We start from the raw sequence: 26580 nt of genomic DNA on the forward strand, positions 1-26580 counted from the left end.
CCTCCCAAGGCGGTGTACAGCAATAAGTCTCTTAATGCCAGTATGATATTAGGAACAATAAAAAATACAATGAATACTGTAAGAATACAATAAAAACAGCAATAAAAGCAACAACAAATCCAGCAACAACAAGCAATCGTATCAGGAGAAGGCCAGAGTAAAACAATATGTTTTCCATTCCTTCTTAAAAGCCTGCAGTGTTAGAGCATGACTGACACCCCTCCCCCCGGGCACCTTATTCCTTGCAGTGTGGGGCCACTGCGGAGAAGGCCCTCTCATGAGTGGTCACCCCCCTAACTGCTCTCATGGGTGGACAAATGAGAAGTGCCTCTCTTGCTGGTCTTAAAGTGCTGGCAGGCTGCTATGGCTAAAGGCAGCCCTTCAAGTAATTGGGTCGCAAGCTGTTCAAAGCTTTAAAGGTCAAAACCAGCCCTGCCAATGGTTGTTGCACATTCCCTGTCCCATGAGACCAAGCTGGGTCCTTCTGGAGGCCAGCCAGCTCCACAGTCATGTGTCAACGTCTCCTGCCGGTGGGACTCTGAGCTTCAGTGCTCACTGCAGCCCCTGCTCTGAGGCGTGGCCTGTGCTGGAGGTGAGATCTAGTGGTGGCGGCGGCGGAGGAGGAGGCGGAGGAGGAGGAGGAGGCCATTCCACGGAGCGGGCCGTAGCGCCCCACCATCCATAGTCCTTTCTGCTGCTGCCTGCTGTTCCCTCACCTCCCCGTGCCTAGAAACAGTCTCTTTTATTTCAGGTGAGATGGGTGCCTCAGAGCCCATGGGTAAGTGCTGCGTCAACCAGGGAATGGCCAGTCGGTTACAACAGGGAGCCCCAGCATCAATGAGCTGCTGATGGAAGTGCCCCGGAGGCTGGAGCAGGTGTGGGCGTGAACTTGAAGATCGCTGAACAGTAAGTGCCAGCTCCCTCCCTGTTTCTGTTTGCTGGTCTGCTCTGTTCCAGGCTGGCCCCCAAGGCCACTCCCTTGTTTGCTGCTCTCACGGCACAGTAGGACATGGAGCTCCAGACATAGCAGGTCAGCTGGAGGCCCCCATCCGCACAGGCTCCTTCAGGATCTGGGGCTGAATGAAGCTTGTTGGCGGAACACACCAACCTCCCCGCTTCTGGAATTAAGGCAGGAGAGCAAAAGACTGTGCAACCGAAGGTGACCCAGGCCTCAGCCAGCCCCACTGTAGATGCAGAAGAGCTCGCTGCAGGCAGGCAGGCTGGCAGCTCCCCCCCCTCCCCCTGGGCTGTGTTTTGTTTGCAAGTCAATTTGCATTTTAAGCTTCTATGACTCAGTCCACCATAGCATACCTACCTTGTTTGCCAGCAATAAGTAATTAGATTGGATATTCTGTGTCTTACAATTCTCCACGCTCACAGGTTGATTCAGTTTTATATTCTGGGTTTCAATTAAGCTATTAACACATTTTATGATTCAGAAAATTGCAACAACACAAAAGTGCATTCTCTTCCAGCTGGTGAACTTGAAGCATTTTGTACCTGTCCAGGAGAGAGAGGTTTTTATTTCTCATTGAGGTGGGCTTCTTGGGTGATTGTATGCGTGTGTCTGCCTGAGAAGTCAATGCTTTCATCTGCTGCAGTTTAGATCGTTTCTAAGGGCAAACAGCTTTACTTGAGTGGTGTGGGAAGCTTATGCGAAAGAAGCAACAAAACATATTGCACTTGGGGGGGGGGTATTTTTGTGGCATGATTTCTCTGGCCCATTATGGTGTCAGTAGCCAGTTGGTGGGTTGCTGAGGCAGCATTGATCCCTTAGAGCTAATAAGGTGTCTGGGAAGCCATTCACTGTACTGCTATAATTGCCAGCTGCAACAGTGATGGATCTGCATGGATGACTGGGTGCAAATCTCCCTTGCTGCTGAGCAGCGAAAGAACCCTGAAGCTGGATGAGACCCAAGGGGGAGGGTGTTCTCTAGTCCAGCATTCGGTTACCGTAACCAGGGTGACCATATGAAAAGCAGGACAGGGCTCCTGTATCTTTAACAGTTGCATAGAAAAGGGAATTTCAGCAGGTGTCATTTGTATATATGGAGAACCTGGTGGAATTCCCTCTTCATCACAACAAAGGTGCAGGCGCTATACTAGAGTGACCAGATTTAAAAGAGGGCAGGGCACCTGCAGCTTTAAGTGTTGTGATGAAGAGGGAATTTCACCAGGTGAAATTTGTCCCTTGTTGTGCGGGAGAGAGGGAGAGGGTGTCGGGGGAGGGCACAGCCTCCCATGGGACGTCCCGACCTGAGGCAGCAAAGTGCTTCGTTTGTGTTCCAAAGAGCAGAATGCTCTGCCATCCTGCCAGACGCAGCCCAGTCCTCCCCATCCCGTTGCAGCTTCTGATCAGTGACTGAGGAGGCACTCCTGGGGAAGCCGTGCATTTGATTTGTGTTATTTATTCCCAGCTTCTCACTGTTATAAAATGGAACCAGACCATTCCACAGCCATGCCTGTCACCAGGGAGATGCCCTCCTTTGTTCCTGAATCCCTGCAGAAGAGTTTGACTCTTCCACACATATTATGGAATGACCTGGTTGAACATACAAGCTGAGGCTTCCAGAGCCTTGAGAGAGCAGCTGCCCATAGAAAAGTCCTCTGTGAGATGCACTGTTGTGGCCTTTAATCACGCTTGGGGGTCAGCTGGAGATTCGCAAGGGGCTGGCTGATGCTTTTGTGGTCCAGGCTGCAGGCTGTGTAATGCCACTGTGAGGCAGTGCGCTACATAGGAGCAGCAGGAAGCATAAAGTCATGTGGTTGTGTGAGAAGGAGCTGAGCGACAGGCAAGCCCCAAACCACTTGGAGCTCATTCCACAAAGCACGTTGGAGCCCTGGGCTGAGCAACTGGCTACTCCTCTGCCTTTCCGAGGTGCAAACCTCCACATGAAATCCCCATGGAACTGAATTGTTTTCATGTTCCAATCTGGGATATTCATTTCTCTCACACTAACTTACTTGCAGTTGGGAATGCTAAATATTGCAGCACTTTATTACCATGTGTTTCAGAATTGCACAGATCTTCACCTCCATTAATGAGACATTAAATGCTTTCTGTACCTTGATAATGGTACTCAGTCATAGGAGCTGCAAGACGCCCTGGGAATCGAGATCCTTTTGGGCTGGCAGAGCAGGGGGGGTCGTTAGGCACTCTCCATGTGGGGTCTCTTGCTTTGCTCTTCCCTTTGTGAACAGCTGAGTCTTTTTGACCAAGGGCAGCTTTAGCTGAGTAATATCCTGCCATTAGCTGAGTGGGAAACTGTACATATCTGGGTCTGCTTTCCTATACCCGCTCCCCTCTTCCTCCCCCCTTTCCCTCCCCCTCCCCTTGCATGTTGGGTGGTGGCACCCTTGCCTATTCCTTACTTTTCCAGAGGCCTCCGGCAGGATAACTTTGGCTTCCCTGATTCTTTTAATAGCACCAAGGTAATAACTGGAGGGGAAGGCTGTCATTCCGGCACTGAGCCAGCATTGCTGTCATCATAGAATCATAGAATAGCAGAGTTGGAAGAGGCCTATAAGGCCATCGAGTCCAACCCCCTGCTCAATGCAGGAATCCACCCTAAAGCATCCCTGACAGATGGTTGTCCAGCTGCCTCTTGAATGCCTCTAGAGTGGGAGAGCCCACCACCTCCCTAGGTCACTGATTCCATTGTCATACTGCTCTAACTGTCAGGAAGTTTTTTCTGATGTCCAGGTGGAATCTGGCTTCCTTTAACTTGAGCCCGTTATTCCGTGTCCTGCACTCTTTGAGGATCGAGAAGAGATCTTGGCCCTCCTCTGTGCGACAACCTTTTAAGTATTTGAAGAGTGCTATCATGTCTCCCCTCAGTCTTCTCTTCCCAAGGCTAAACAGGCCCAGTTCTTTCAGTCTCTCTTCATAGGGCTTTGTTTCCAGACCCCTGATCATCCTGGTTGCCCTCTTCTGAACATGCTCCAGCTTGTCTGTGTCCTTCTTGAATTGTGGAGCCCAGAACTGGACGTAATACTCTAGATGAGGCCTAACCAGGGCCGAATAGAGAGGAACCAGTACCTCACGTGATTTGGAAGCTATACTTCTATGAATGCAGCCCAAAATAGCATTGGCCTTTCTTGCAGCCATATCGCATTGTTGGCTCATATTCAGCTTGTGATCCACAACAATTCCAAGATTCTTCTCGTTTGTAGTATTGCTGAGCCAAGTATCCCCCATCTTGTAACTGTGCCTTTGGTTTCTATTTCCTAGATGTAGAACTTGGCATTTATCCCTATTCAATTTCATTCTGTTGTTTTCAGCCCAGCACTCCAGCCTATCAAGATCACTTTGAAGTTTGTTTCTGTCTTCCAGGGTATTAGCTATCCCACCCAATTTTGTGTCATCTGCAAATTTGATAAGCGTTCCCTACACCTCCTTGTGTAAATCATTAATAAAAATGTTGAAGAGCACTGGGCCCAGGACTGAGCCCTGCAGTACCCCACTCGTTGCCTCTCCCCAGTTTGAGAAGGTTCCATTGATAAGTACTCTTTGAGTCCGATTCTGTAGTCAACTGTGAATCCCAGTTGTTGTTGTTGTTGTAATAGTTGTTCCATCTAGCCCACTTTTAGCTAGTTTGTTAATCAGAATATCATGGGGCACTTTGTCGAAAGCTTTGCTGAAGTCAAGATATATGACATCCACAGCATTCCCACAGTCCACAAGGGAGGTTACCTGATCAAAAAATGAGATCAAATTAGTCTGACGGGATTTGTTCCTGACAGATCCTGTGCTCTTCAAAACAAAGGGCTCACATGCAGGAGCACCCCCCCCCCCGCCCCGCCCCGCCCCCTCCACAGACCGGCCTTTGTTTTTCCTGTCTTCCATCGCCTTTTCTGCTCTGCTTTTACTTTGTGTGCTGTTATTTGACTCTGGATTGATTCAGCCGTAGGGGGAGAATCGCTTGCCGTGTGGATCGCTACCTTCCGATCCGCGTCCATGGGGCCCTCACTCCAGGTGTTGAACAGGCCTACAGGGCCAACCCATTCAGTCCCCCCAGAGCAAAATTAAAACTCATTTTGTTGGGTGCTTCATATTGCTGCCCTTCTCGTGGCTTGTCAAGAGGCACCTGGGAAGCAAAAACCTGGAATGCTTTGTTGTCTTGGAGATTAGTTCACCCCACATCCGTGGGACCCCGGGGGTCAAATCCCTGCCCCCTCCTCCTTGGCTCTGCTGCCCAGCCTGTGGGCAGACACACTGTGCTGTGCAGGCAGCTGAGCGGTGGAGGGGAGGTCTGGCCCTGAGGTGCCTGTCATCAGCGGGCGGAGGATGGGAGAGAAACGCAGTGGCTGAACTTCCTGTGTGTTAGGAAGGGGGTACCGGAGGACTCCCCCCACCCCGCTCAGGTGCCTGTACTGTACTTTATTCTCCGCAGGTTGATGCCCACTCAGGTGGCACGAAGAGCTCGCTGCCTGGAGAGGCTGGCTTGCTATTACGGGAAGCCCCGGTCCACTTTCACTGTGAATTGATGTCCTGCTGTGGACATTTCCTAAATGCAAAAGCGGCTGCCAGAGTTCCTGGGGATGGATGGGGTTTAGACCACCGACCCCATTCGTCTCGGCTTGTCGTCCATTTCCTTGGCTCTCTTGACAGCTAGATATCAGGCTGCCAGATCTATGCATTCCACAGCCTGACCTAGTCTTCGCGAAAATCAATTTGTGTAACCCATTTTGAGGAAATGTTTGTTATGGCCTGGACTGAACTCTGAAATGTGAGAGGCTGGGAAATGGCCAACCCTCTAACTGTGAGAGAAGGAAGGAGGTTGTGCTCTCTGCCAGGGCAAGGCATGTAGTGAGTGCACTACATTTGGGTTAAAGAATTGTTCGTTACTATGGAATTTTCTCTTTTCATCCACAGTTTACAGATCTCTGTTAATGTCCATTTTGAAGAGGGAAGTAGAAGGCAGGAGTCACTCTCCGAACAGACATTAGTCCCAGATGAATATCATATGTGGGAGCCTTAATACACTGTTCCTGTGTCCTTTGCAGTACCCAGAACCTTCCCCACGATCACAGTGCTTCAAAGAAAACAACAGGGAAATTGTTCTGAATGGTTCTCACTAGGAAAGACCACCGCTCTCCCCGCCCACATTGGAAAACCACCGCTGTGGCCAGCCCTGGAGTTGGGGTGAGCGGGTGGATGCCCTGGGCAGTTCATGTACTGAAACCAACACCCCTTGCAGACGGAAGGGAAAGGGGAGCCCAAGCACTGAGCACGTTTGGGGGCATCACTGTGAGTGGGCTGGGAGGAGGTGATTGCTCTGCTCTCTCCTGCCTCCTGCACAGAAGGCTCTGGCCAGGGAAGCCAGGCATGGGGCAGGACCTGGCAGGTTCTGGGCCAAGAGCCCTCTTGGGCTGAGCTGCATGTCGGGTTGTCTTATCCCGGTTCTAGAAATTGCAGCAGGATGACTGCATGTTATGCCAATGAAGCACAATAATTTGGGCCTCTTCTACCTGAGCTTTGTGTTTGCACAAAGGTTGGAGAAGGAGCCGTGGGAAGATGTCATTGCTATTCATTTGCTCCTGTCAGGAAGGAGAGAGGGTGCTTCCTCGCCAGTCCTGCCAACCAGCCGGCCTTCCTTCTCTCAGCTGAAAAGCACAGCACAAGTGGCTTTGGTGGTGGGGGCAGGCAGGGGAGGTTTGGATTTGGTGGTGGAGGCAGGCGGGGGAGGTTTGGACTCAGGCGGCTGTGCCTGGCTGTCCCAGCTTCTGCTCTAGACATGCATGGCCTGCACCTGCTCCTCAGTGAGGAGAAACAAGCAATTCCCAGTACGCAGAATTGCTCCCAGATCCAGAGGCCTTGGCAGTTGCTAAAGGCAAGGAGCCTGGCGTTTGTTTTTAAAGTTTGGCCTAATGGTTGCCAGCTTTGTTTCTGGCAGGCCTCCTGTGCCTTGAGCTGCTCCCTCATTTGCAGAAATGTAGCAGGTTAATTATTTGATCTTGACACAAATTTATTAATGAGCATATTTCTTGTTGTCTTTTTAATCTTCTTTGCTTGCCTACTGTTTTTTTGTATTTATTTATTTATTTATTTATTTATTTATTACATTTTTATACCGCCCAATAGCCGAAGCTCTCTGGGCGGTTCACAAAAATTAAAACCATAATAAAACAACCAACAGGTTAAAAACACAAATACAAAATACAGTATAAAAAGCACAACCAGGATAAAACCATGCAGCAAAATTGATATAAGATTAAAATACAGAGTTAGAAGAGCAAAATTTAAATTTAAGTTAAAATTAAGTGTTAAAATACTGAGAGAATAAAAAGGTCTTCAGCTGGCGACGAAAGGAGTACAGTGTAGGCACCAGGCAGACCTCTCTGGGGAGCTCATTCCACAACCGGGGGGCCACAGTGGAGAAAGCCCTCCTCCTGGTAGCCACCTGTGGAGGAAATTAAGTTAAAATTAAGTGTTAAAATACTGAGAGAATAAAAAGATCTTCAGCTGGCGACGAAAGGAGTACAGTGTAGGCACCAGGCAGACCTCTCTGGGGAGCTCATTCCACAACCGGGGTGCCACAGTGGAGAAAGCCCTCCTCCTGGTAGCCACCTGTGGAGGAATAGTTCCCGCTGTGCGAGCAGGATGGCATCTCCTGGTGCTTCCCAGTCCGCCGGTGCTCAGGTGCCTGGGTCCTGCTTGCTTCTTCTGCATTAGTTGCTTGCTGCTCATTTCTCAACATGATGGTGAGGTTGGCAGGTAATTCACATTGCTCTTTCAATGTTAATCCAAAGTTCAGCTCCTCACGTGCTTTTCTAGGCAGGTGCACTGCTTTCGGCTGTGTTTTTCTTTCCACGCTCTCACAAACCCCATTTTACCTGGAAAATTAACATGTCTCCTGCCGCAAATGGCAGTTCTGTCCTACATTTCTTCTGATAAGCACATGCTGCACCCTTAAGAAAGACACGGCCCCATGTTCCACTCCTATTTCCACTAGATGCTGTCACCTGGGACATCAGCTGGCAGTGAAATGAAAGGATTATGTATTTTATGAGCTTTAATTAGCACTGAACTATTAAACGGCTCTTCGATACCCAGGCTAAATGAATTGGAATCTGATGTTTATAGGAGTGGACTGCGTTGAATGGGCCTATTTACACACTGCTAATGGGTCGTTTACCCTGGAGCCCAGAGGGGCCAGTGCTGGAGAATTGAAAGGATCCAGGAGAAGGTTGCTGGCATCCCTTTGCAAAAGGCAGGAGCCAAGAAGACCACAAAGAGAGAGGGGGAAGGAAGGGAGGGAGGGAGGAAGCAAGCAAGCAGGCAGGCTGCTTGCTGAGGTGGCTTATGCTGTGGTTGCGTGCCGCTGCTGACTTTGAGGTTTTGGAGTTCAGGGCTGATGGAGGCACATCTCATAGGTAGCCATGTCGCACGCAGCTGCTTGTCTCAGCTAATTAGCCCCTGTTTAGATGAACGTGCATATGCCACCTCTGAGGTCTCGTCTCACCTTCAAACGGCTTCACAGATGTTAGCCAGAAACACTTGGTGCTGTGTCAATTGCATGTGATACCCAAGATAACCTGAGGTGCCTTCATCTGGGATCCATCCTGTGCTGGCACCTTTCATGCATCTCTTTTCCAGGTTGAACTTAGGGCAGGCAATTGGTGTGTGTGTGTGAGAGAGGGGTGGGTGGGAGAGGGAGAGAGCTCAACAGTACAAGCACTGTGATTCCAAAGGCACAGCTGTGAGCATGGGCCAGGGAACCCCCTTGGTCACATTGGCAATTCTGCCCTCTCAGGCAGAACCCTAAGCATCTGTCATATGGGGTGGCAGGGGGTGGGGTGGCAGCGGGGTGGGGTGGGGGAGCAGCATCCCTCGTCCACCTCCAGGTGAAAACATCCCCAGGTTTGTCTGCCAGTACCAGACTTGTCAACTTCACAGGGACAAGTGGGTCCTTTGGGGTATGTTGTCCTGCAGCAAATATGCAGAGATGCAGGAAGTCTGTGGGGCCAGTGGAGGGTGAAGCCAAAGAGGTGTTCAGCCATGAGTTCTCGGCTGGATGGTTCAAGGCCAGGGTATCATTGAGGCTGGCTGGAGCGGTCTGTTGTGCCCCAGGGAACAAGTGTGGGAGATGGGGGGCCCTTCTGGGCCAACCATTGGCCCACCCTGGCATGCCTTCTCCCACCCAGCCCCCCTGACATCAGAGCTCCATCAGAGAGAGAACAGCCCTGGAGGGTTCTGTGGGGCTGAGAGGGGGCAACTTCCCTTCTGCGGGCAGAACTTTCTCTGCTGTGAGAAGGGGGAGGCCTGAGAGGCCTTCCCAGGGACTGTAACAGCCCTAATGGTTTATAGTTCTGCTGGCTTTTAATTGTCTTCAGTGAATTAATTTAGTTTTATAGAGGTTATGCTGATCTGTGATTATATTTTTTTACTGCTTTAAGTGTTTATATGTTTATTTGAATAGGATTTATTTTGTGTGAACTGCCTTAGAATCATAGAATCATAGAATAGCAGAGTTGGAAGGGGCCTACAAGGCCATCGAGTCCAACCCCCTGTTCAATGCAGGAATCCACCCTAAAGCATCCCTGACAGATGGTTGTCCAGCTGCCTCTTGAATGCCTCTAGTGTGGGAGAGCCCACAACCTCCCTAGGTAGCTGATTCCATTGTCGCACTGCTCTAACAGTCAGGAAGTTTTTCCTGATGTCCAGCCGGAATCTGGCTTCCTTTAACTTGAGCCCGTTATTCCGTGTCCTGCACTCTGGGAGGATCGAGAAGAGATCCTGGCCCTCCTCTGTGTGACAACCATTTAAGTATTTGAAGAGTGCTATCATGTCTCCCCTCAATCTTCTCTTCTCCAGGCTAAACATGCCCAGTTCTTTCAGTCTCTCTTCATAGGGCTTTGTTTCTAGACCTCTGATCATCCTGGTTGCCCTCTTCTGAACACGCTCCAGGGCCTTTGCTCTAAAAGGCAGCATAGACATATTTTAATTAATTAATTAAACACCATTAGATGCCTGGGTCAAAAATTGCAAATATTTTACGGTTGTAAAACTCTCCCTGTCATGTTTACAATTTATTTCTCTTAGAATTATGCTTCTTATATTACAAATGGAACTAGACTTTTAGGCTTGGATTGAGATTTAAGTTGGATCAACTGCGTTGATGAACGTGGACTTCTCTGACCCACAGCAGCCTATGCAGGTGCTGCAAAGAGAGCCAGGGGACCCTGCTGAATGGGGTGAGCTGTGGTATGCGTGGGGAGGGGATCCCCCCAAATCGGGTGGAGGTTCCTTCCACCAGCATAGGCCTTCCTCTTACGGAAAGTCCGTTTCTCTTGTAAAAGACAGGTCCTGGCTCTAGCCCTCCATTGTATGGACACGGTGCTTGTCATACTATGTAGTAACAGATACATTAACTCCCCACAATTGATAAAACATGTTCTACAGATGTTAATCCCATCTCTTCAATGAGATCCCCTCAAATGACTGCCTGGCAAACTTTAAGTGGCCTGCAATGACTGAGGAGGGATGGGGGCAGGGGGAAGATGTGGCAATTGTAACACGTGGCTGTTGTGTGGCATCCAAGTCAATATTGCAAGACATTTTATGATGGAGTGAATGTTAATTTCATGGCAGAGTTTATGTGAGGATGCGCTCCTAACGCACTCAGTGTCCTGGGGAGCAGTGGCTCCTCCAATTAGCAAGATTTTAGCATCTCTACAGTACATCTGTAAACAGTTTATCCTGGATGGTTTCATATTAAATGACCCAAATCCCGCCTTGCAAAAATAGGAGTGCCTGTTACATATTTTTTATCCCATACTCAACAAGGGCTGCAGTCTGCATTCACAAGTTATCTGCCATGCATGGAACTCCTTCTGGATTGAGATTTATGCATTCCAAAGGCTGCTGTGTGAAGTTCTGATGGGGTGGCTGGATTCTTTTACTCAGCTCTGGAGCAATTGCAGTCACTGGATTGCAGCTGCACAGAGTGGCTAAGAAGTCATTGCCTGTGTGTGTGTGTATGTGTGTGGAGATTGGATCTAGCAACCCCCCACCCCATTAGATCTGCCCAAACAGATACAGTAGGACAGACTGGAAACCCTGTTTTTATTCTTCTGCTATTTGCTGTGAAAGGCTGGGTCTGGAGATTTGGCTTCCACCTTTTTTAGCTGGCTTCCCCATACATTTTGCACGCTCGATAGAACTGTCTTTGCTGCATTGAGCAAACGCCCCCATGTGAGTCTGCATATCCTGAAGAATGAATGCCAGCTGTCTTGCTCTTCGTCGGGGCTGCATGCTTCCTCCCCCAGCAAAACAGAGTACGTTTTGCATTGAGAACTCTAATGAGATTGTCTAAATATGCCTTCACGTTTAAGCACTCTTCTAGTAGGAAAATAGCAGATTGGGTGTGGAGAGCCCCCATGGAAGCCTCCCCCCGCCCCAATCGTCTTGAAGTTTGTGTAGGTAAAAGAGAAAAGAAAAAAAGGGACCTGACCTCTGGCGGCCTTCTTTTTAGCTGCAGCAGCTGCAGCACTGGCTCTCTCCTTGTTGCTGTCCAGGGTGATTGGTGCTGAAGCAGCACTCACGGCTCACTACGAGGGCATGTGGAGCCTGGATCCGTCATGTCTTCCATTTTAAGGATTCAGTATTTCTTCCATAGACTAAATCTGAAGTTTAGCAGGGTTAAGAGCATCAGAAGAACCCTAACACTGTCTCAGACCCAAGGGGCCCCACCTAGTCCAGCCACTGTTTAAAGCTGTGTGCTAAATTTTAGAGAGTGGGTTAGGATGTGCCACAGCCAAAGACCCAGTGTAGGAACAGCTGAGTGGAATTCCTCTCTTGGCAGGTGCTGCCTTTCCAGGGGTTGAAGCACATGAGTCACCCCAGTGGTGGCCTCTGAAAATGGCCTCCCCAGCAGGCATGATGGAATGCTTTGCTTTGGCCCTTGAGCCAAACTCCGCTCTAAGCGAAATTCCATGTAACTGCCCAGATGTTTATTTTGTGCATTGCATTGTTTGTTAAGGAAAACCAGATGCTGGATGCTGCAGGCCGGAGTCGAAGGAGGCTGAGAAGGGGTGCTTGCAAAGCTTTCCCCTGTGTTACTGAATGCTGGACTTGATGGACGCTGTGCCGCTGGGGGAGAGAGGGTGGAAGAAGGATGCAGGGATGAGAATGCAAGGGCAGGGAGGAGGAAAGTGGAAGCTTGTGGAAGTCTGTCTTGAGCAGGGGGCGGGGCGTGTGCCAGCGGTGGTCCTTGAGCACTATCACCTTGACAAAAGGGATACCAGGCTAGATAGTACTACTTATTTAAAACAATACCTGTTTAATATTATTTCAATAAATATTTAATTATTGTTCCATTGTTCTTATTGTGTAAGCCAACTTGGAAAAATTCTATTTTAAAAGTGGGCTATGAATTACTAAAGGATCACATTTTAGGGGCAGGTCTAGAGCTGGAGGAAGCTTAGAGCTGGGCTTCTTCTGTAGTGAAGAGGGAAGAGGTCTGGAGGCACTTTCTCCCACTGGTAGAAAACAAAATGAGCTGGATGAAGGAAAAGGACCAAGGTACACCCAAGTGCATCAGTTTCAGTGGTTGTCCTTGATGCTGCATCTGAAGGAGCTGCAGGCGACTAGGAGAGCAGGGCCACTCAGATTTCGCGGTGAGGCAGGGAAGGTTTTCCTCCTGCAATGAACCTTTTTCTGTAGGTGGCTGTAGACCTGAGAATGGTGAGCCATTTCTGCCATCTGCTGGCCATTCCCTTTGCCTGGCAGTCAAATGTGCTCTCGCATTTTTCTGCCAGAGGGTTGCTTTCCAGGCTTATGGCTGATGCAATACATTCACCTCCTGAAGCATTAAAAACAAAGTCAGACTTGAATGCCTGACATGGAGCGTGTTCAGAAGAGGGCAACCAGGATGATCAGAGGTCTAGAAACAAAGCCCTATGAAGAGAGACTGAAAGAACTGGGCATGTTTAGCCTGGAGAAGAGAAGATTGAGGGGAGACGTGATAGCACTCTTCAAATACTTAAAAGGTTGTCACACAGAGGAGGGCCAGGATCTCTTCTCGATCCTCCCAGAGTGCAGGACACGGAATAACGGGCTCAAGTTAAAGGAAGCCAGATTCCGGCTGGGCATCAGGAAAAACTTCCTGACTGTTAGAGCAGTGCGACGGTGGAATCAGTTACCTAGGGAGGTTGTGGGCTCTCCCACACTCGAGGCATTCAAGAGGCAGCTGGACAAGCATCTGTCAGGGATGCTTTAGGGTGGATTCCTGCATTGAGCAGGGGGTTGGACTCGATGGCCTTGTAGGCCCCTTCCAACTCTGCTATTCTATGATTCTATGATTCTATGTTTCCTTGTATCTTGTAAGGAAAGTATCCTGAATGGAGCTTCTTGTGGGAGGGTGCGTGGTACTATCTGAGCAAGCGGATCCGGCAGTTGCTGCCATGTAGGGGTGATCCTGACCACTTTTTCCATGCTGAAGTCTCAGACCAGAAGTGCATGCTGGGTCTCTGCTGGACCAATTGAGTGCATGGGATGTTCGGGGGGGGGGCAGCGGGGGGAGTAGGGATTGTGTACAGGAGGGAATGGATCTTGGCCTGCCCACTGCTTTGTAGTGTTTATCCTTTGCTGCTGTTAATGCCACTTGGTGGTAAGGCTGCAAAATAGCATGCACGCCTCACCAAAGCCACCGTGAACATTGCCATTGCCACCCACAGGAACAGAAGAAAACGTGCAAAGACAGACTTACGTATCCCCATGAAACAATTATTTAGTTGTTAATTTGGTTCATTTTAAACCAACAATTGAACTTCCTAAAACTGTTCTGAGAATATGCCACTGGCAGTGAGATCCCCCAGTGGCTCATTTCCTCCTTGGCCTTTCAGCACTGCTAGCAAGGGGAAGCCTTGCCTTGCCGGAGGGTCTGTGAAGGGTGTAATTGCTCCTGGGCCAGCCTGGAAAAGGGTCTCTGTTCTGTCCCCTGGGCTGTATTTCATCAGGCAGGAGTTGATGGACATGTGTCCTCGTGCTCTCTCTGCATCTTCTGGGAATTCATACATGCCTGTGCATATGCCCCCCCCCCCCACTACCTCTGTGTACATCCCTGCATAGAATTTCAGCTCAAGGTGTGTGTGTGCTGGGGGGAGAGCTCTCCTTGCTTCAGGGATCCCAAATGTAGAAACGGTCTTGCTTCTTTTCAAAGTCGATCACAGAATTTGAGACAGAGTACGTGAAACTCAGCAGGCATACATGGGATAGGTAATAAACCTTTCAAACTGGCCAGTCTTGAATATTTTACACAAAGCCCATCTTCTCCAAGCTTGCAGTCATGGGTGGTTCAGCACACACCCCAAAGCCTTTTGCTGAGAAAACATCCGAGTAACTAGGAGCAGTTTTAAGGCAGTAATAGGTGAGATGGGGCAAGGCTCAGCACAAGGGAAGCCAGGATAGGTGTCTCCTCCCCCCACCCCCCAAGGATGTGACAAATGATCCATGTGTGAGTCTGTTCTCTGGGCACTCAGGAATTTTGCAGCAGTTGCTATTAACCAAAACCAGAAAGGATTGTAAGAAAAGATTTTTTTCAGTGTGGTGACATGAACCTCCACATTCTTTAAGTTAGTCTCTTCTGCTGAGAAGCCCTTTTGTGGATACATTTGCTCTCTTGTCATAACTAGACCTTGAGCCTGTTTACTCTCCAGTAGCGGCAGCCCACCCACTCAAAGCCAAGCAGCACAGCAGGTGCTAGAATGACACTGCAGTGATTCGCCACAGAGCTCGCCTGCAGCACTTTGAGCCGTCCTAAAGCTAATACTAAACTTGCCCCAGAACGTTTTATTTCTTCCACCGGCCCAATGCTAGAGGGAGAGGTGCACTGTGTGTGCATGTGAACAAATGCTTCCTGTGCCGTGGTGCTTTGAGGGGAAGCCTGGCCTGCTGTGGGGAGCAACTGTGTCCAGCAAAGGCCAAAAACCACATGCGATGTTACACCTATACCAGGCCCGCTGCATAAACCCTTCTCAGGCCAAGCATCACCACGTGAAAACTTGAGGGAGGGTTAAATAAAACCTTTCCCCTATCTATGAGGGAAACAGGTTTAATATAGGATCTGTTTCTAAATCTACTGTGGGTATATTCTGGTGTGGGTGTTTGATAACTGTGAGGCAGGTAAGTAATGCCAAGCTGACACGTGGTAATTGGTAGCTTTATTGTCATGTTAGAAGCTTTAAATGAAAATATTATGCTTCCAATCCTGCCCAGTCCAAACTCTCCACCACCAATCCTATGTCCCTAGCAATTAATCTCCTCTCACTGCACAAACAATTCCAATCTCCACTCCCAACAACAACATAACCAACCTAACCCTAACATCCCTAACATAAACCCCCTCCTCCCCTCAGTCACTCCTTATATACTCCTTCCCCCACCCTACCTATTACATCACAAACCACACCCACTCAGCTCTAACATTCCATCCTCACCAGACATACTAATCTAGACGCATACAGGATACTTAGTTGTGAGTAACGCCACACCACCTCCTAGCACCACCAAGGCAGTTGCATCTCAGTGGACGTAAGAAGAGCTCTGCTGGATCAAACAAAAGGTCCAATGCAGTCTGGCATTCCGATTCTCCCGTTGGCCCATTAGATGCCTCTGAGAAGCGCCAAAGCAGGACAGGAGTAGCTAGGAATGTGGGGGCAATCCGCTATGGAGTCAAATGAGTTTGGATTTCTACGAATCTGACAGATGGATTCTGCAGCAGACTGGTTTTCACTGAATCACACAGATTTTGCAGACTTGTGGACTGGTTTTTCTATTTTCTGTAATGTTTAGTTGTAGAAAAATGTGTAAAATAGGACACCAGCTGAAAATGTGCATATCCCCCATAGGCATGAAAATGCACATTTGGTTGCGGGGGGGGGGGGGCGGATTTTCACATTTCTGCAAGTGTGAACTTACACAAATGCAAATGAGCACAAATTTGGGAAACTGGAAAAAATCTGATTCATTGCGCAGATGACAGAATGAAAAGCACCTGACAATCCTCAAAACAGACATCACAAAACCTGCAATTTCCATCTAGGAGCCACCTCACCGGAGGCAGGCTGCACCGCATGAAGCAGCCTTCTTTTTGACTGCCATGAACTTCCCACCCATGAGCTTTGTTGGATGACAACATTGCTGCCCTCCTTCTGTGAGAGGGAGGGGAAATGGCTCTTTCTCAATGCCATTCATTATCCTGTGAAGTGGATCCACATCCTGCCAAAACTAACCCTTTCCTCATCTGGGGAAAACGGCTCCAGTATCTTTTCCAGCAGTATAATCGCACCCCTTTTTGAGATGTGTGAACTAGAACTGTACATAGGGTTGCAAGCATGCCTGCATGTATTTTTTATTTATTTATTTATTACACTAACATACCACCTCCATAGCCAGAGCTCTCTGGGCGGTTTACAGAAATTCTAAAATTTAACAAGTATACAAAATTTAAAATTTTAAACACAGAACATATATAAAGCATTAAAAATGTTAAAAAACTAAACATGTGGGTGATTAAGATGTGCTGCCATATGCCTGGGCAAAGAGGAAAGTCTTAACCTGGCGCCGGAAAGATAGCAGCGTTGGCGCCAGGCGAGCCTCGTTAGGGAGATCATGCCATAGTCTGGGGGCCACCACCGAAAAGGCCCTGTCCTTCGTTGCCACACTCCAAGCCTCTCTCGGAGTAGGCACCCGGAGGAGGACCTTAGATGTTGAATGTAGTGACCGGGTATATTCACGTCGGGAGAGGCGTTCCATCAGGTATTGTGGTCCCAAGCCGTGTAAGGCTTTATAGGTCAAAACCAGCACCTTGAATTGGGCTCGGAAACATACAGGCAGCCAGTGCAAGCGGACCAGAGCAAGTGTTATATGGTTGAACCTTCTGGTTCCCGAAATCAATCTGGCCGCTTCATTTTGCACGAGCTGCAGCTTCAGAACCGTCTTCAAAGGCAGCCCTACGTAGAGTGCATTGCAGTAATCTAACTTGGAGGTTACCAGAGCATGGTCAACTGAAGCCAGGTTATCCCTGTCCAGATAGGGGTGTAGCTGGGCCACCAACCGGAGTTTGTAAAAGGCACTCCGTGCCACCGAGGTCACCTGAGCCTCAAGTGACAATGATGGATCTAAAAGAATACCCAAGCTACGAACCTGTTCCTTCAGGTTGAGTGCAATCCCATCCAGAACCGGTAGAACACCCCCCATCCTGTCAGCGGAATCACCTACTAACAGTATTTGTATAAGGACAATACGATATTGACAGTTTCCGATTCCTTTCCTGATCATCCCCAGCCTGGAGTTTTTCTTTTTCACAGCCACCACATGCTGGCTCAACATTTTTGTCAAGCTCTTCACCCCAAGGGACCCCAAGGGACCTTTCCCCAGCCAGCTCAGTTCCCACAATTGTGAAGTCTAATGAACCATTTACTCCTCTTGCAGATGGAAAGGTGGTGCCATTCGGAAGAATCAGTATTTGCCGATGGTAAATACTGCAATTCAGCCCACTGAACTACCGTACTAAGTGTTTTTAAAGTTGTTTTTTGAAATTACCATAATTATAAGACAACACATGATTAATGAGAATGATTACAATTAGATTCAATTTGTCCTTGATTATGACAAGGTTAATAATAGGATAGCACAATGTTATATAATTAGATTATGGATCTCCGAGATTGCACAGAGGGGTTGTGCAGTGTTGGTAAACTGTCAGAACCGGCTTTTGTTCGTGAAATGGGTATGAAATCTATTTTGATTCATGCAATGAAGCTGTCTGTGGATCTATGGGCATAGCTAGATGGGGCAATATCCTGGGGAACGAACGCCCCAAAATCATCCCTGTGAGTCCACATGACGCACAGGGCATCCCGGGAGCAGGGAGAGATGAGCCCTCCCTTTCCCTGTGATATCGCCCTACCCTTTTTCCGCAATTTTTCCGCTGTCTCAGGGTGATCCTGAGACCACAAAACATAAACTAGAGTGACGATTTCACGATTATAAAATCGCGATAACGTCGCCCTCTGACCCCCTGGTGTAGTCATGGCCTATGTGTATATTAACAGAACTGGACAAACCTGATTTTCTTATTGTCAATTTATTTGTCTTAAGACAAAGCTGTACAAGCACAATAGTGCGCTTGCCCCCGCGTGTTCTCTATTGTGATGGCTGTGAATGTCCTGTCCCAGGTTCTTCAGGTAATCTTTCCCCGCACCATTTGCATGTTTCCAAATGTTGCTGTGGAGAAAAGCCGTTGCCCAAGTGAATGACGTGGATCGTCGGGGCCACAGGTCATCTGCATGGGAATCAGCCGCATTGTGCCCTGTCCAGTTTCTCATTCAAGTGGTGAGTGCCGTGCAGCTGAAGCTCTCAGGCTGACAAGGGCTGACCCAGGGCATTCTGATGCCTGAGGTATTTTGCAGCACAAACCATGAAGAGTCGAAGGATCTGTTTGTGCAGGGATAACTGAGCCGATGCCCAGGCAAACCTCGTTGGCCGTGCCTCCGTTTCTGCAACCTTCCCTTTTGCATCTCCTGCCCTTCTGACGGCCCCCTTTCCCCTCCTCTTGCAGGTGTCCCGCTAACCTTACCATGGAAAGGCTGGTCCTCTACCTACTGTTTATGAGCACTGCTGTGAAGGCCACCATGTGTCCGACGCGCTGCATGTGCCAGACCCTGTCGCCCTCTTTCACCATCCTCTGCACCAAAACTGGGCTGCTCTTTGTTCCGCCCAGCATTGACCAGCGAACAGCCGAGCTCCGGCTGATGGACAACTTCATCACCACCCTGCGGAGGAAGGATTTCGCCAACATGACGAACTTGATTCACTTGACGCTGTCCCGGAATACGATCAGTCAGATTATGCCTTATGCGTTTTTTGATCTCAAAGGCCTTCACGCCTTACACCTGGATAGTAATAGACTTACCTATATCAACGAGGATCACTTCAAAGGATTAATCAATCTTCGGCACTTGATTCTCAGTAACAACCAATTACACTATATTTCATCTGGGTCTTTGGACGACTTCATTGACATAATTGAGGATCTGGATCTATCCTATAATAATCTCGTTAATATTCCTTGGGAAACTATTGGGAGGCTTTCGAATGCCAACACGATCAGCTTGGATCATAACCTCATTGATTTTGTCCCCGAAGGGATCTTCTCCAACCTTCACAAGCTGGCCCGGCTGGACATGACCTCCAACAAATTGAAAAAGATCCCCCCTGACCCCCTCTTCTCCCGCATCCCTGTCTATGCCAAGCCAAAGGGGTCCCCCTTGTCCTCTCTGGTGCTGAGCTTTGGGGGGAACCCCTTGCATTGCAACTGTGAACTCGTGTGGCTGCGGCGCTTGACCCGTGAAGATGACCTGGAGACCTGTGCCTCTCCGCCAGAGCTGATGGGAAAGTACTTTTGGTCCATTAGGGAAGAGGAGTTTGTCTGTGAGCCACCCATGATCACGCACAGGACCTCAAAGCAGGTTGTCATGGAAGGACAGAGCGTTTCCTTGAAGTGCAAAGCTGTGGGTGATCCGGAGCCTTACGTCCGCTGGATTTCACCTGGGGGCAAGCTGGTCTCCAACACTTCCCGAACAATTTCCTTCGAGAACGGGACTCTGGATATTTTGGCGACTTCTGTGGAAGAAAAGGGCACATTTACTTGCATCGCCTCCAATGCTGCAGGAGAGTCCACTGCGCCAGTCGAACTGGTGGTCAGTCCATACCCCCCCCTTGCGAACAGCACAAACTGTGACAAGGAAGCAGAGCCAGGCCCCTCAGACATCCTGATCTCGGCCAAGTCGAGCTTCTCCAATGAAACCAAATCGCGCCAAGAGAGGCCGGTGGTGGTTGCTGAGCTGACCTCTTCCTCCGCCCTCGTCCAGTGGCCTTCCCAGCACCATGTCCCAGGGATACGAATGCTGCAGATCCAGTACAACAGCTCTGCCGACGACATACTGGTGTACAGGTAGGTGGACTAATTTCACCTTGGCTAACAGTATATCTTTCAAAATGGTGATACGGGGTGGGGGGGGGGGGGAAATGGGTCTTTTTATTGGAGAGGAGTACGAGCCAGGTGCCCTCGTTTCTTGGCTGATGCCTCTGCCATGGGAGACGTGGAGGAACCCTAACCCTTTCCGTAGCAAGGGGCTTTTCCCAATGAAAAGGGGTGTGTGTGCAGTGCAGGGGTGCAGCAAAAACATGTTTTTTAAACTTGAACTTTGCCCCTTTGAGAGTTGTGTTTAGAAATGGGGCATTTTAATTGAGAGCCAAACTAGGCATTATGAAAATTATGTGAAAGCAATTAATGTGCACATTTTAAATTAGCTCTGGGAGGGAAGCTCCCATTGGTGCCATTAGGAGTCTCTCTGCTGGACCTCATAGCTACTTCAGGTGGGGCAGTTTCCATAGGAAGCAGGTCCTACTGCAGCCCTTTGCCCTCCCCTGCAGCGGCTACTTATATTTCATGCAACTAATGTGGCATCTTGTTTGGCCCTGACCTGTCAGCGTCTTGGATCACAAAGCTAGAGAGGGAGGATGCTGCCTCCCAGGCCCCACAGAAGAGGGCACCCATGGGGGCTTCCAGGTGAGGCTTTTATGGTGGAACTGCCCTGCCTCTTTCCTGGAATTTCTTAGGAGGGTGGACAGCATTCAGATCTCATTGTCTTCTGTTCGTTGCCCTCCGTGATTTCCCACCTCTTCCTCCATCTTTCTTACAAAGAAAAAAATCTGCTACGCAAGAAAAGATGGAAAGCCTGCTCAGGGCCTTTTGGTGACTGTGAGTGTTAAACACTCTCTGCCTGGGAGCACCCTGGCCAGGCCTCCAACCAGCCTGGAACCGGCGCTTTGCAGGGCTGCTGGGGGCTTGTAGTGGAAAGGGGTCAGAGCAGGGGTGGAGAAAGGACACATCTCTTTCCCACTGCCTGAAACCTTTCCATGCTCTGCTATCTTGTGCTACAGAGCAGAGCACATTACTGCTCTCCCATAGACAGTGGTGATAGCGTGGGGGGAGGAGGTGTTGCTTTTTCTTCCTGGATTGGCCATGGCTGACACCCTCCCTACCTCCAGGATATTATAAGCTCTTAGGACTCAAACACAACAATTACTATTTCCTGATTTAAGCCGTCACTCAAAACAGCTTGCAAATTATCGAAACATAAAAAACAACAACTAGTCATTAAAATATTCATAAATTAAAAGCAGCAGCAAAACCATCCACAAGCTGTGAGTGTGTCTGTCAGTGCCATCGCTCCAACACCATGAAACCTAGATGCCTGAAATGAGGAGCCTAGGGGCATGCACTTCAGGGTTATGAGGTTGTTAAAACACATTCATTACGGGTAACTAGTTAAAAAGTGTCCATATGTAGGAAACCTACAGTCCCGACTTTAGTCACTACGTGGCAGATATCCCTAGTTAGCACATGGCTTTCAGGTCCAGTCAAGACAGTTTGAACCTGGGGGGTGGGGAGGGAGTTGTCTGTGTGACAGCGTTATACTGTTGTCCTCTTTCCTCTGACATGGGGCAACCATTTCTCAAGGGGAGTGGGCAGCCCCCTCCCCCAGGGGGCTATAGGGATACACCATGGCAGGGGCTGTGTCTAGGGCTGCCAGAAGCCGTGACTGCTCTCAGATGGGCCAGGCACAACGTGTCAAGTCCCACAGCTCTTTAACTTTTCCTCACTGCACCTCTGTCTCAAACAAAGGGCTATTTCAACCCGTGCAAAGCCAGACACATTTGCTAGTAGATAAAACAAATTAAGCAACAGCAGAGCCAAATAGTTGCTTAAAGAGAAGCCCCACCTGGTTTACCTCCCTTCACACCTTCCAGTTGACACCAACGTTCTGTATGTCCCACAAGCTGTTGAGCCATACAGGTCCCAGTATGCTGGAACTGTAGGACTTTTCTCTGTCTAAACATGCATAGGATTGCTCTCTTAGGGCATGTCTAGACCAGTGGGATGGATCTCGCAATATGCTGATCACAAAATTCTCCCCCTCAGTCTACAAGTGGTGCATGACGTCCCAGGAGGAAGAGGACATTGCCCCTGCAATTTTTTCCCTTTTTTATCGAAAGTAAGCACAGGAGCACTCCAGTCAAAAAGGTATTTTAAAAAAACCTCCTGCTCCCCCCACCCCTCGTGGTTACTCGTGAGAAACCGGGACGGTGGCCCACACCTGCAGTCTCAGGATCATCCCAAGACCACAGGAAAAGTCGAGATAAAAGTGGTGCCCATTATCCCGGGATCCCCTGTGCGTCATGTGGACACACAGGAGCGATCCCCGGGATAAACGCTCATCTAGACATGCCCTTAGTTCACAAATATACACCGTTTCACTTCCAAAATTGATAGGCACTCAGGTTATGATTAGAAGGAATGGTTGCAGTTTCAGTGGTTGAAATTAAGTTTCAGTGGTTGACTAGTTCTTGTCTCCTGCCTGAGTCGTTTCCTCCCTGAGAAGCACCACCGTTTTGAGTAGAAAATATCATGAATTGCTGCCAGGTGCCAGTGCATGTGTGTATGTGTATAGAAGGTAGAAAAAAGTGTTCTGCTTCAAAGAGCTTGAAGGGCTTAGAAAGAGTTCTCCTTTGGGTGCCACCCTCTTTCCATCACCTCCACAATCTTTATGTGTTTTTAAATGTTCTTAACTGTTTTTAATTATTTATTCCTTTTATCTTTTTTGATATTGTTAGGTTTATATTTTAAAGTAAACTGCCTAGGGTTTTTAGTATTTCAAGTGGTATAGAAGTATTGTACTGAATATTTAGGCCTTCTCTGGTCTCCAAAGCAAGATTCTGCTTAGACTCTGGTTTCGATTTAAGCTGAACTGTCCTGGCATCACACACAGGGCTTCACTTGTGGAAAGCAGCCATGATCTTTGCTGCTCAGCTGACCTGGCATCTGGCAGGACTGGGAGCTGGAGAAGGTGGGACGTTTTCTGCTCAGGCTGTGACCAAGCCCCCGGACACAGGAGAGGTTCAGGGAACACTGGCGAGGTTGAGAAGGTCACAGAGTATCTCCTGATGCTTTATTTTGTTGAACTATTCCTTTCTTGTGGATAAATAAAAAGAACCTGTGTCTTCAGCAGTAGAAATCCAAACCATTTAACCTGATTCTAGGCACCCTTTCATCCTTTGTCTTTTCTGGCCTGGATATTTTGTTTGCCAATTTTTTTTAAGTCTGCATGTCTAAAACAGTTGAAAAACAGGCCACTGGGACCTTCCCTTTTCATTACTGTTGCTGCTGGTGGTATAACAAAAATCCGGTTGCTGGTTAACTTCATAGAAAGATTACAGTTCTAAGAACATCACCCAGAGAATTTTGCTTATCGGGCAGTCTAAAAGTGTAACAATAAATTACAGGAGCAGCAAGAATAAAAGAATAAAAGCAATAAAAACGCCATATTAAAAAGCACATTTTTGAAAGAACAAAGCTCTGAAAAAACCATGGCCAGTCATTCATAGAAAGCTTCCTGAAACATTTTCAGGAAGCATTGGAAGTAATACAATGTTGGCTCCTGCCTGACCTCCAAAGGCAGGGAATTCCATAGGAATGGGTCCACCATGCTGAAGGCAGGACTGCTGCCTGTAGTATCCGAGGCAGTAAGCCTGTGTGCTGGGGAACATGGGTAGGAAGGTGCTGTTGCACCATGTCCTGCTTTGTTGGTCCCTGGTTGACAGCTGGCTGGCCACTGTGTGAACAGAGTGCTGGATTAGATGGACCCTCAGTCTGATCCAGCATCAGGGCACTTCTTCTGTTCTTAAGGCTCTTCTCCTGGTGGACTCCAATCGTGCTATAGGTCCATGTGGAACCACCAGGAACATGCCCTCAACGACTAGGCAAGTTGGTAAGGGAGAAGACGCTCTCTCAGGTATCCTGGTCCCAAGTTGGTAAGGGCTTTGCACAGTAGTACTAGAACTTTAATCCTGGCCCGGTAGCAAATGGGCACCCATTGCAGTTCCATCAGCAAAGGAGTTTCATGCTGAAAAGGAGCAGCTCCCAACAACAGCTCCCAGAGCAGCTTTAATGGCCCCACATAGAGCGCACTGCAGTAATCCAGCCTTGAGGTTACCAATGGCTGTACCACCATGGCCAAGCTATCCTTGTCCAGGAGAGGCTGTAGCTTGCAAAAGGCACTCTGAGGGTCCTCAATGGAGCCAGGCATCATTTCCTGGGGAGGGTATTAACAGCCCCAGGACCACCCAAAAGAGCTCTGCTGGAGGATGCAATGGAGGCAGCAAAATAACCTTCTTTGCTGCCTGCACTGCCAAGCAGTAGGCACGATTATGTGCTCTAGAGCGTGCTCGGCCCTTGTTGCTTTCCCCCTAAATTTTCTCTATATCATGTATGTTATGGTAAATGTCCAGGGACTATGAATGCGATGCTCAGCTTAAAGCTCTGGTTCTTAGCCTGGTCTTTAGTTGCAGCCACAACAGAGTCAATTGTGATTTATCATAGAATAGCAGAGTGGGAAAGGGCCTATAAGGCCATCGAGTCCAACCCGCTGCTCAATGCAGGAATCCACCCTAAAGTATACCTGACAGATGGTGGTTCAACTGCCTCTTGAATGCCTCCAGTGTGGGAGAGCCCACTGTGCACTGGACCCTTCTGGATCTCACCTGCTGCCACTACAGTGATGCCCACCCTCCCCTGGGTTTCCTCTGGATCACTTTATTACTTTTGTGACTCCAAGGACCCAGCTCAGGTGCACTCGTCAGGGCTGTAGGTGTCAACTCTGTCTCTGTGGCATGCCCACTTCCGCTCAGGCCCCCACAGCAGCACAGAGCAGCACCTTTCACCCAAACATCTCCCTTCCGCTGCCACCATAGATTTCACCCGTACCCTTTCCCAGGCACTTCACTGTCCACGCCAGGCTTAATTAAACAATATTTATTTAACAAGAAGATTTTGCAGATTCAAAGTGTATTGGTTTCTTTCACTGACAAGCGTATGGTTTCAGAGCACAAAGCGTATTGGTTTCATAAGTTAATTCACTTCACAGTTTCCTTTAATATAACTTTCAGTACTCCTTCCTACTCTAACCTGTTTCACTACACTATCCTCACTCCCACACTCTAATCCATCAAAACAACAAACAGGCAGACTCTTCCTATCTCTAACCCAAAGCATTTAAATCCAATCTCATCAACTCCCTTCAACTTCTCATCTCTCCCCTCAGAAAACAGCAACATATATCCTCCAGTCTTCCAACTCCTCCCCTCCTCACATAGCCAATCCAGGCACTCCACACAAACATCCAATCAGCACTCTCCTTCACAGTGAGCACTTACTTTAAACTCTGCAAACCTTAATAAACTTTCTTCTTTACTCTAACAACGTAGGCATAAGCAGTAAAACATCACACCCGCAACCTCCCTAGGTAACTGGTTCCATTCTTGCAGCACTTCAGTGTCCTGAGAAGCACTTTTGGAGAACAGAGTTTTTGCCGTTTTCCATCCAAAGATGAAAGACCAGCAGCTGATGCTTCTCAGGGGGAGACCCAACTTTTTCCTGCCTGCAGATGGATGAGGAAAGAGCACAGAGAGAAGCAGTAAAGGCTGATGAGCCATGCCTGGGCCCTCTTGGGATGTGTCTGGTTCTCCTGAGGGATCTCAAAGTGTATTGCTGTGCACAGACGGTTTGACATTCTTTTCATTGTGGAGTTCAAAAGTGTCAGTTGATGTTCCCCTGCGGTCCTCAGCCAAACGCCCAGCACTCATTTCTTCCTCTGCTAGGTCACAGCTCTGTGCATTGTCCTTTGTTCTTCTGCTGCTGTGGACTAGAATCATAGAATCATAGAATAGCAGAGTTGGAAGGGACCTATAAGGCCATCAAGTCCAACCCCCTGCTCAATGCAGGAATCCACCCTAAAGCATCCCTGACAGATGGTTGTCCAGCTGCCTCTTGAAGGCCTCTAGGGTGGGAGAGCTAACTCTGTGTTCTTTTGCAGGATGATCCCAGCTGCCAGCAAGTCCTTCTTCCTGACTGACCTGGTCGCTGGACGCGACTACGACCTCTGTGTCCTTGCTGTGTATGACGATGGCGTGACGTCTCTGACAGCAACCATGGTGGTGGGATGTGTGCAGTTCACCACAGAGGAAGAGTACCGTCAGTGCCACTCCCTCCACGCCCAGTTTCTCGGTGGGACAATGATCATCATCATCGGAGGCATCATTGTGGCCTCAGTCCTCGTTTTCATCTTCATTCTCTTGATGAAATATAAGGTTTACACGAACCATCACAAAAGCAAAAACACGAAAGTGAACAATGTTTGTTCTCAGACTAATGGCAGCCAGAGTGGCTCAGTGGGTCACTCCAGTTGCAAGCTGGCTGAGGGGCTACACCAGGAAGGCGCGAGTTTGCCTCGCAGGGACAGAACTGTGCTTGACCTGGAGGGTGAACAAACGGTGCCCACAGGAATGGCCACTTTAAGAAGTCAGTAGCCACGCTGAGCCCGGGCAAGTGGCACAGAACAATAACTTGTGTGGTTGTATTTTAAGCTTCACTACTATTGTCTATTTTTAAGATGAGATGGTTTAAAAATATTTTTTTAATCTGTAAAAGTTCTTGCATTCTTAACTATTTT

The 26580-nt window shown here is 48.6% G+C and overlaps 1 protein-coding gene across 1 annotated transcript; it reads left to right on the top strand.

Annotated features, from left to right (window-relative positions):
- The first annotated feature begins 782 nt into the window (after window positions 1-782).
- Window positions 783-26580, top strand: LOC134408076 (leucine-rich repeat and fibronectin type III domain-containing protein 1-like protein). Its single transcript, XM_063140155.1, has 3 exons — window positions 783-906; window positions 18567-19961; window positions 25945-26580. Exons 2-3 carry the CDS (start codon window positions 18586-18588, stop codon window positions 26435-26437), a joined length of 1869 nt encoding a protein of 622 aa, XP_062996225.1. The 5' UTR covers window positions 783-906; window positions 18567-18585; the 3' UTR covers window positions 26438-26580.

The sequence above is a fragment of the Elgaria multicarinata genome, chromosome 13, assembly GCF_023053635.1.
Source record: "Elgaria multicarinata webbii isolate HBS135686 ecotype San Diego chromosome 13, rElgMul1.1.pri, whole genome shotgun sequence".
Taxonomy (NCBI): Eukaryota; Metazoa; Chordata; class Lepidosauria; order Squamata; family Anguidae; genus Elgaria; species Elgaria multicarinata.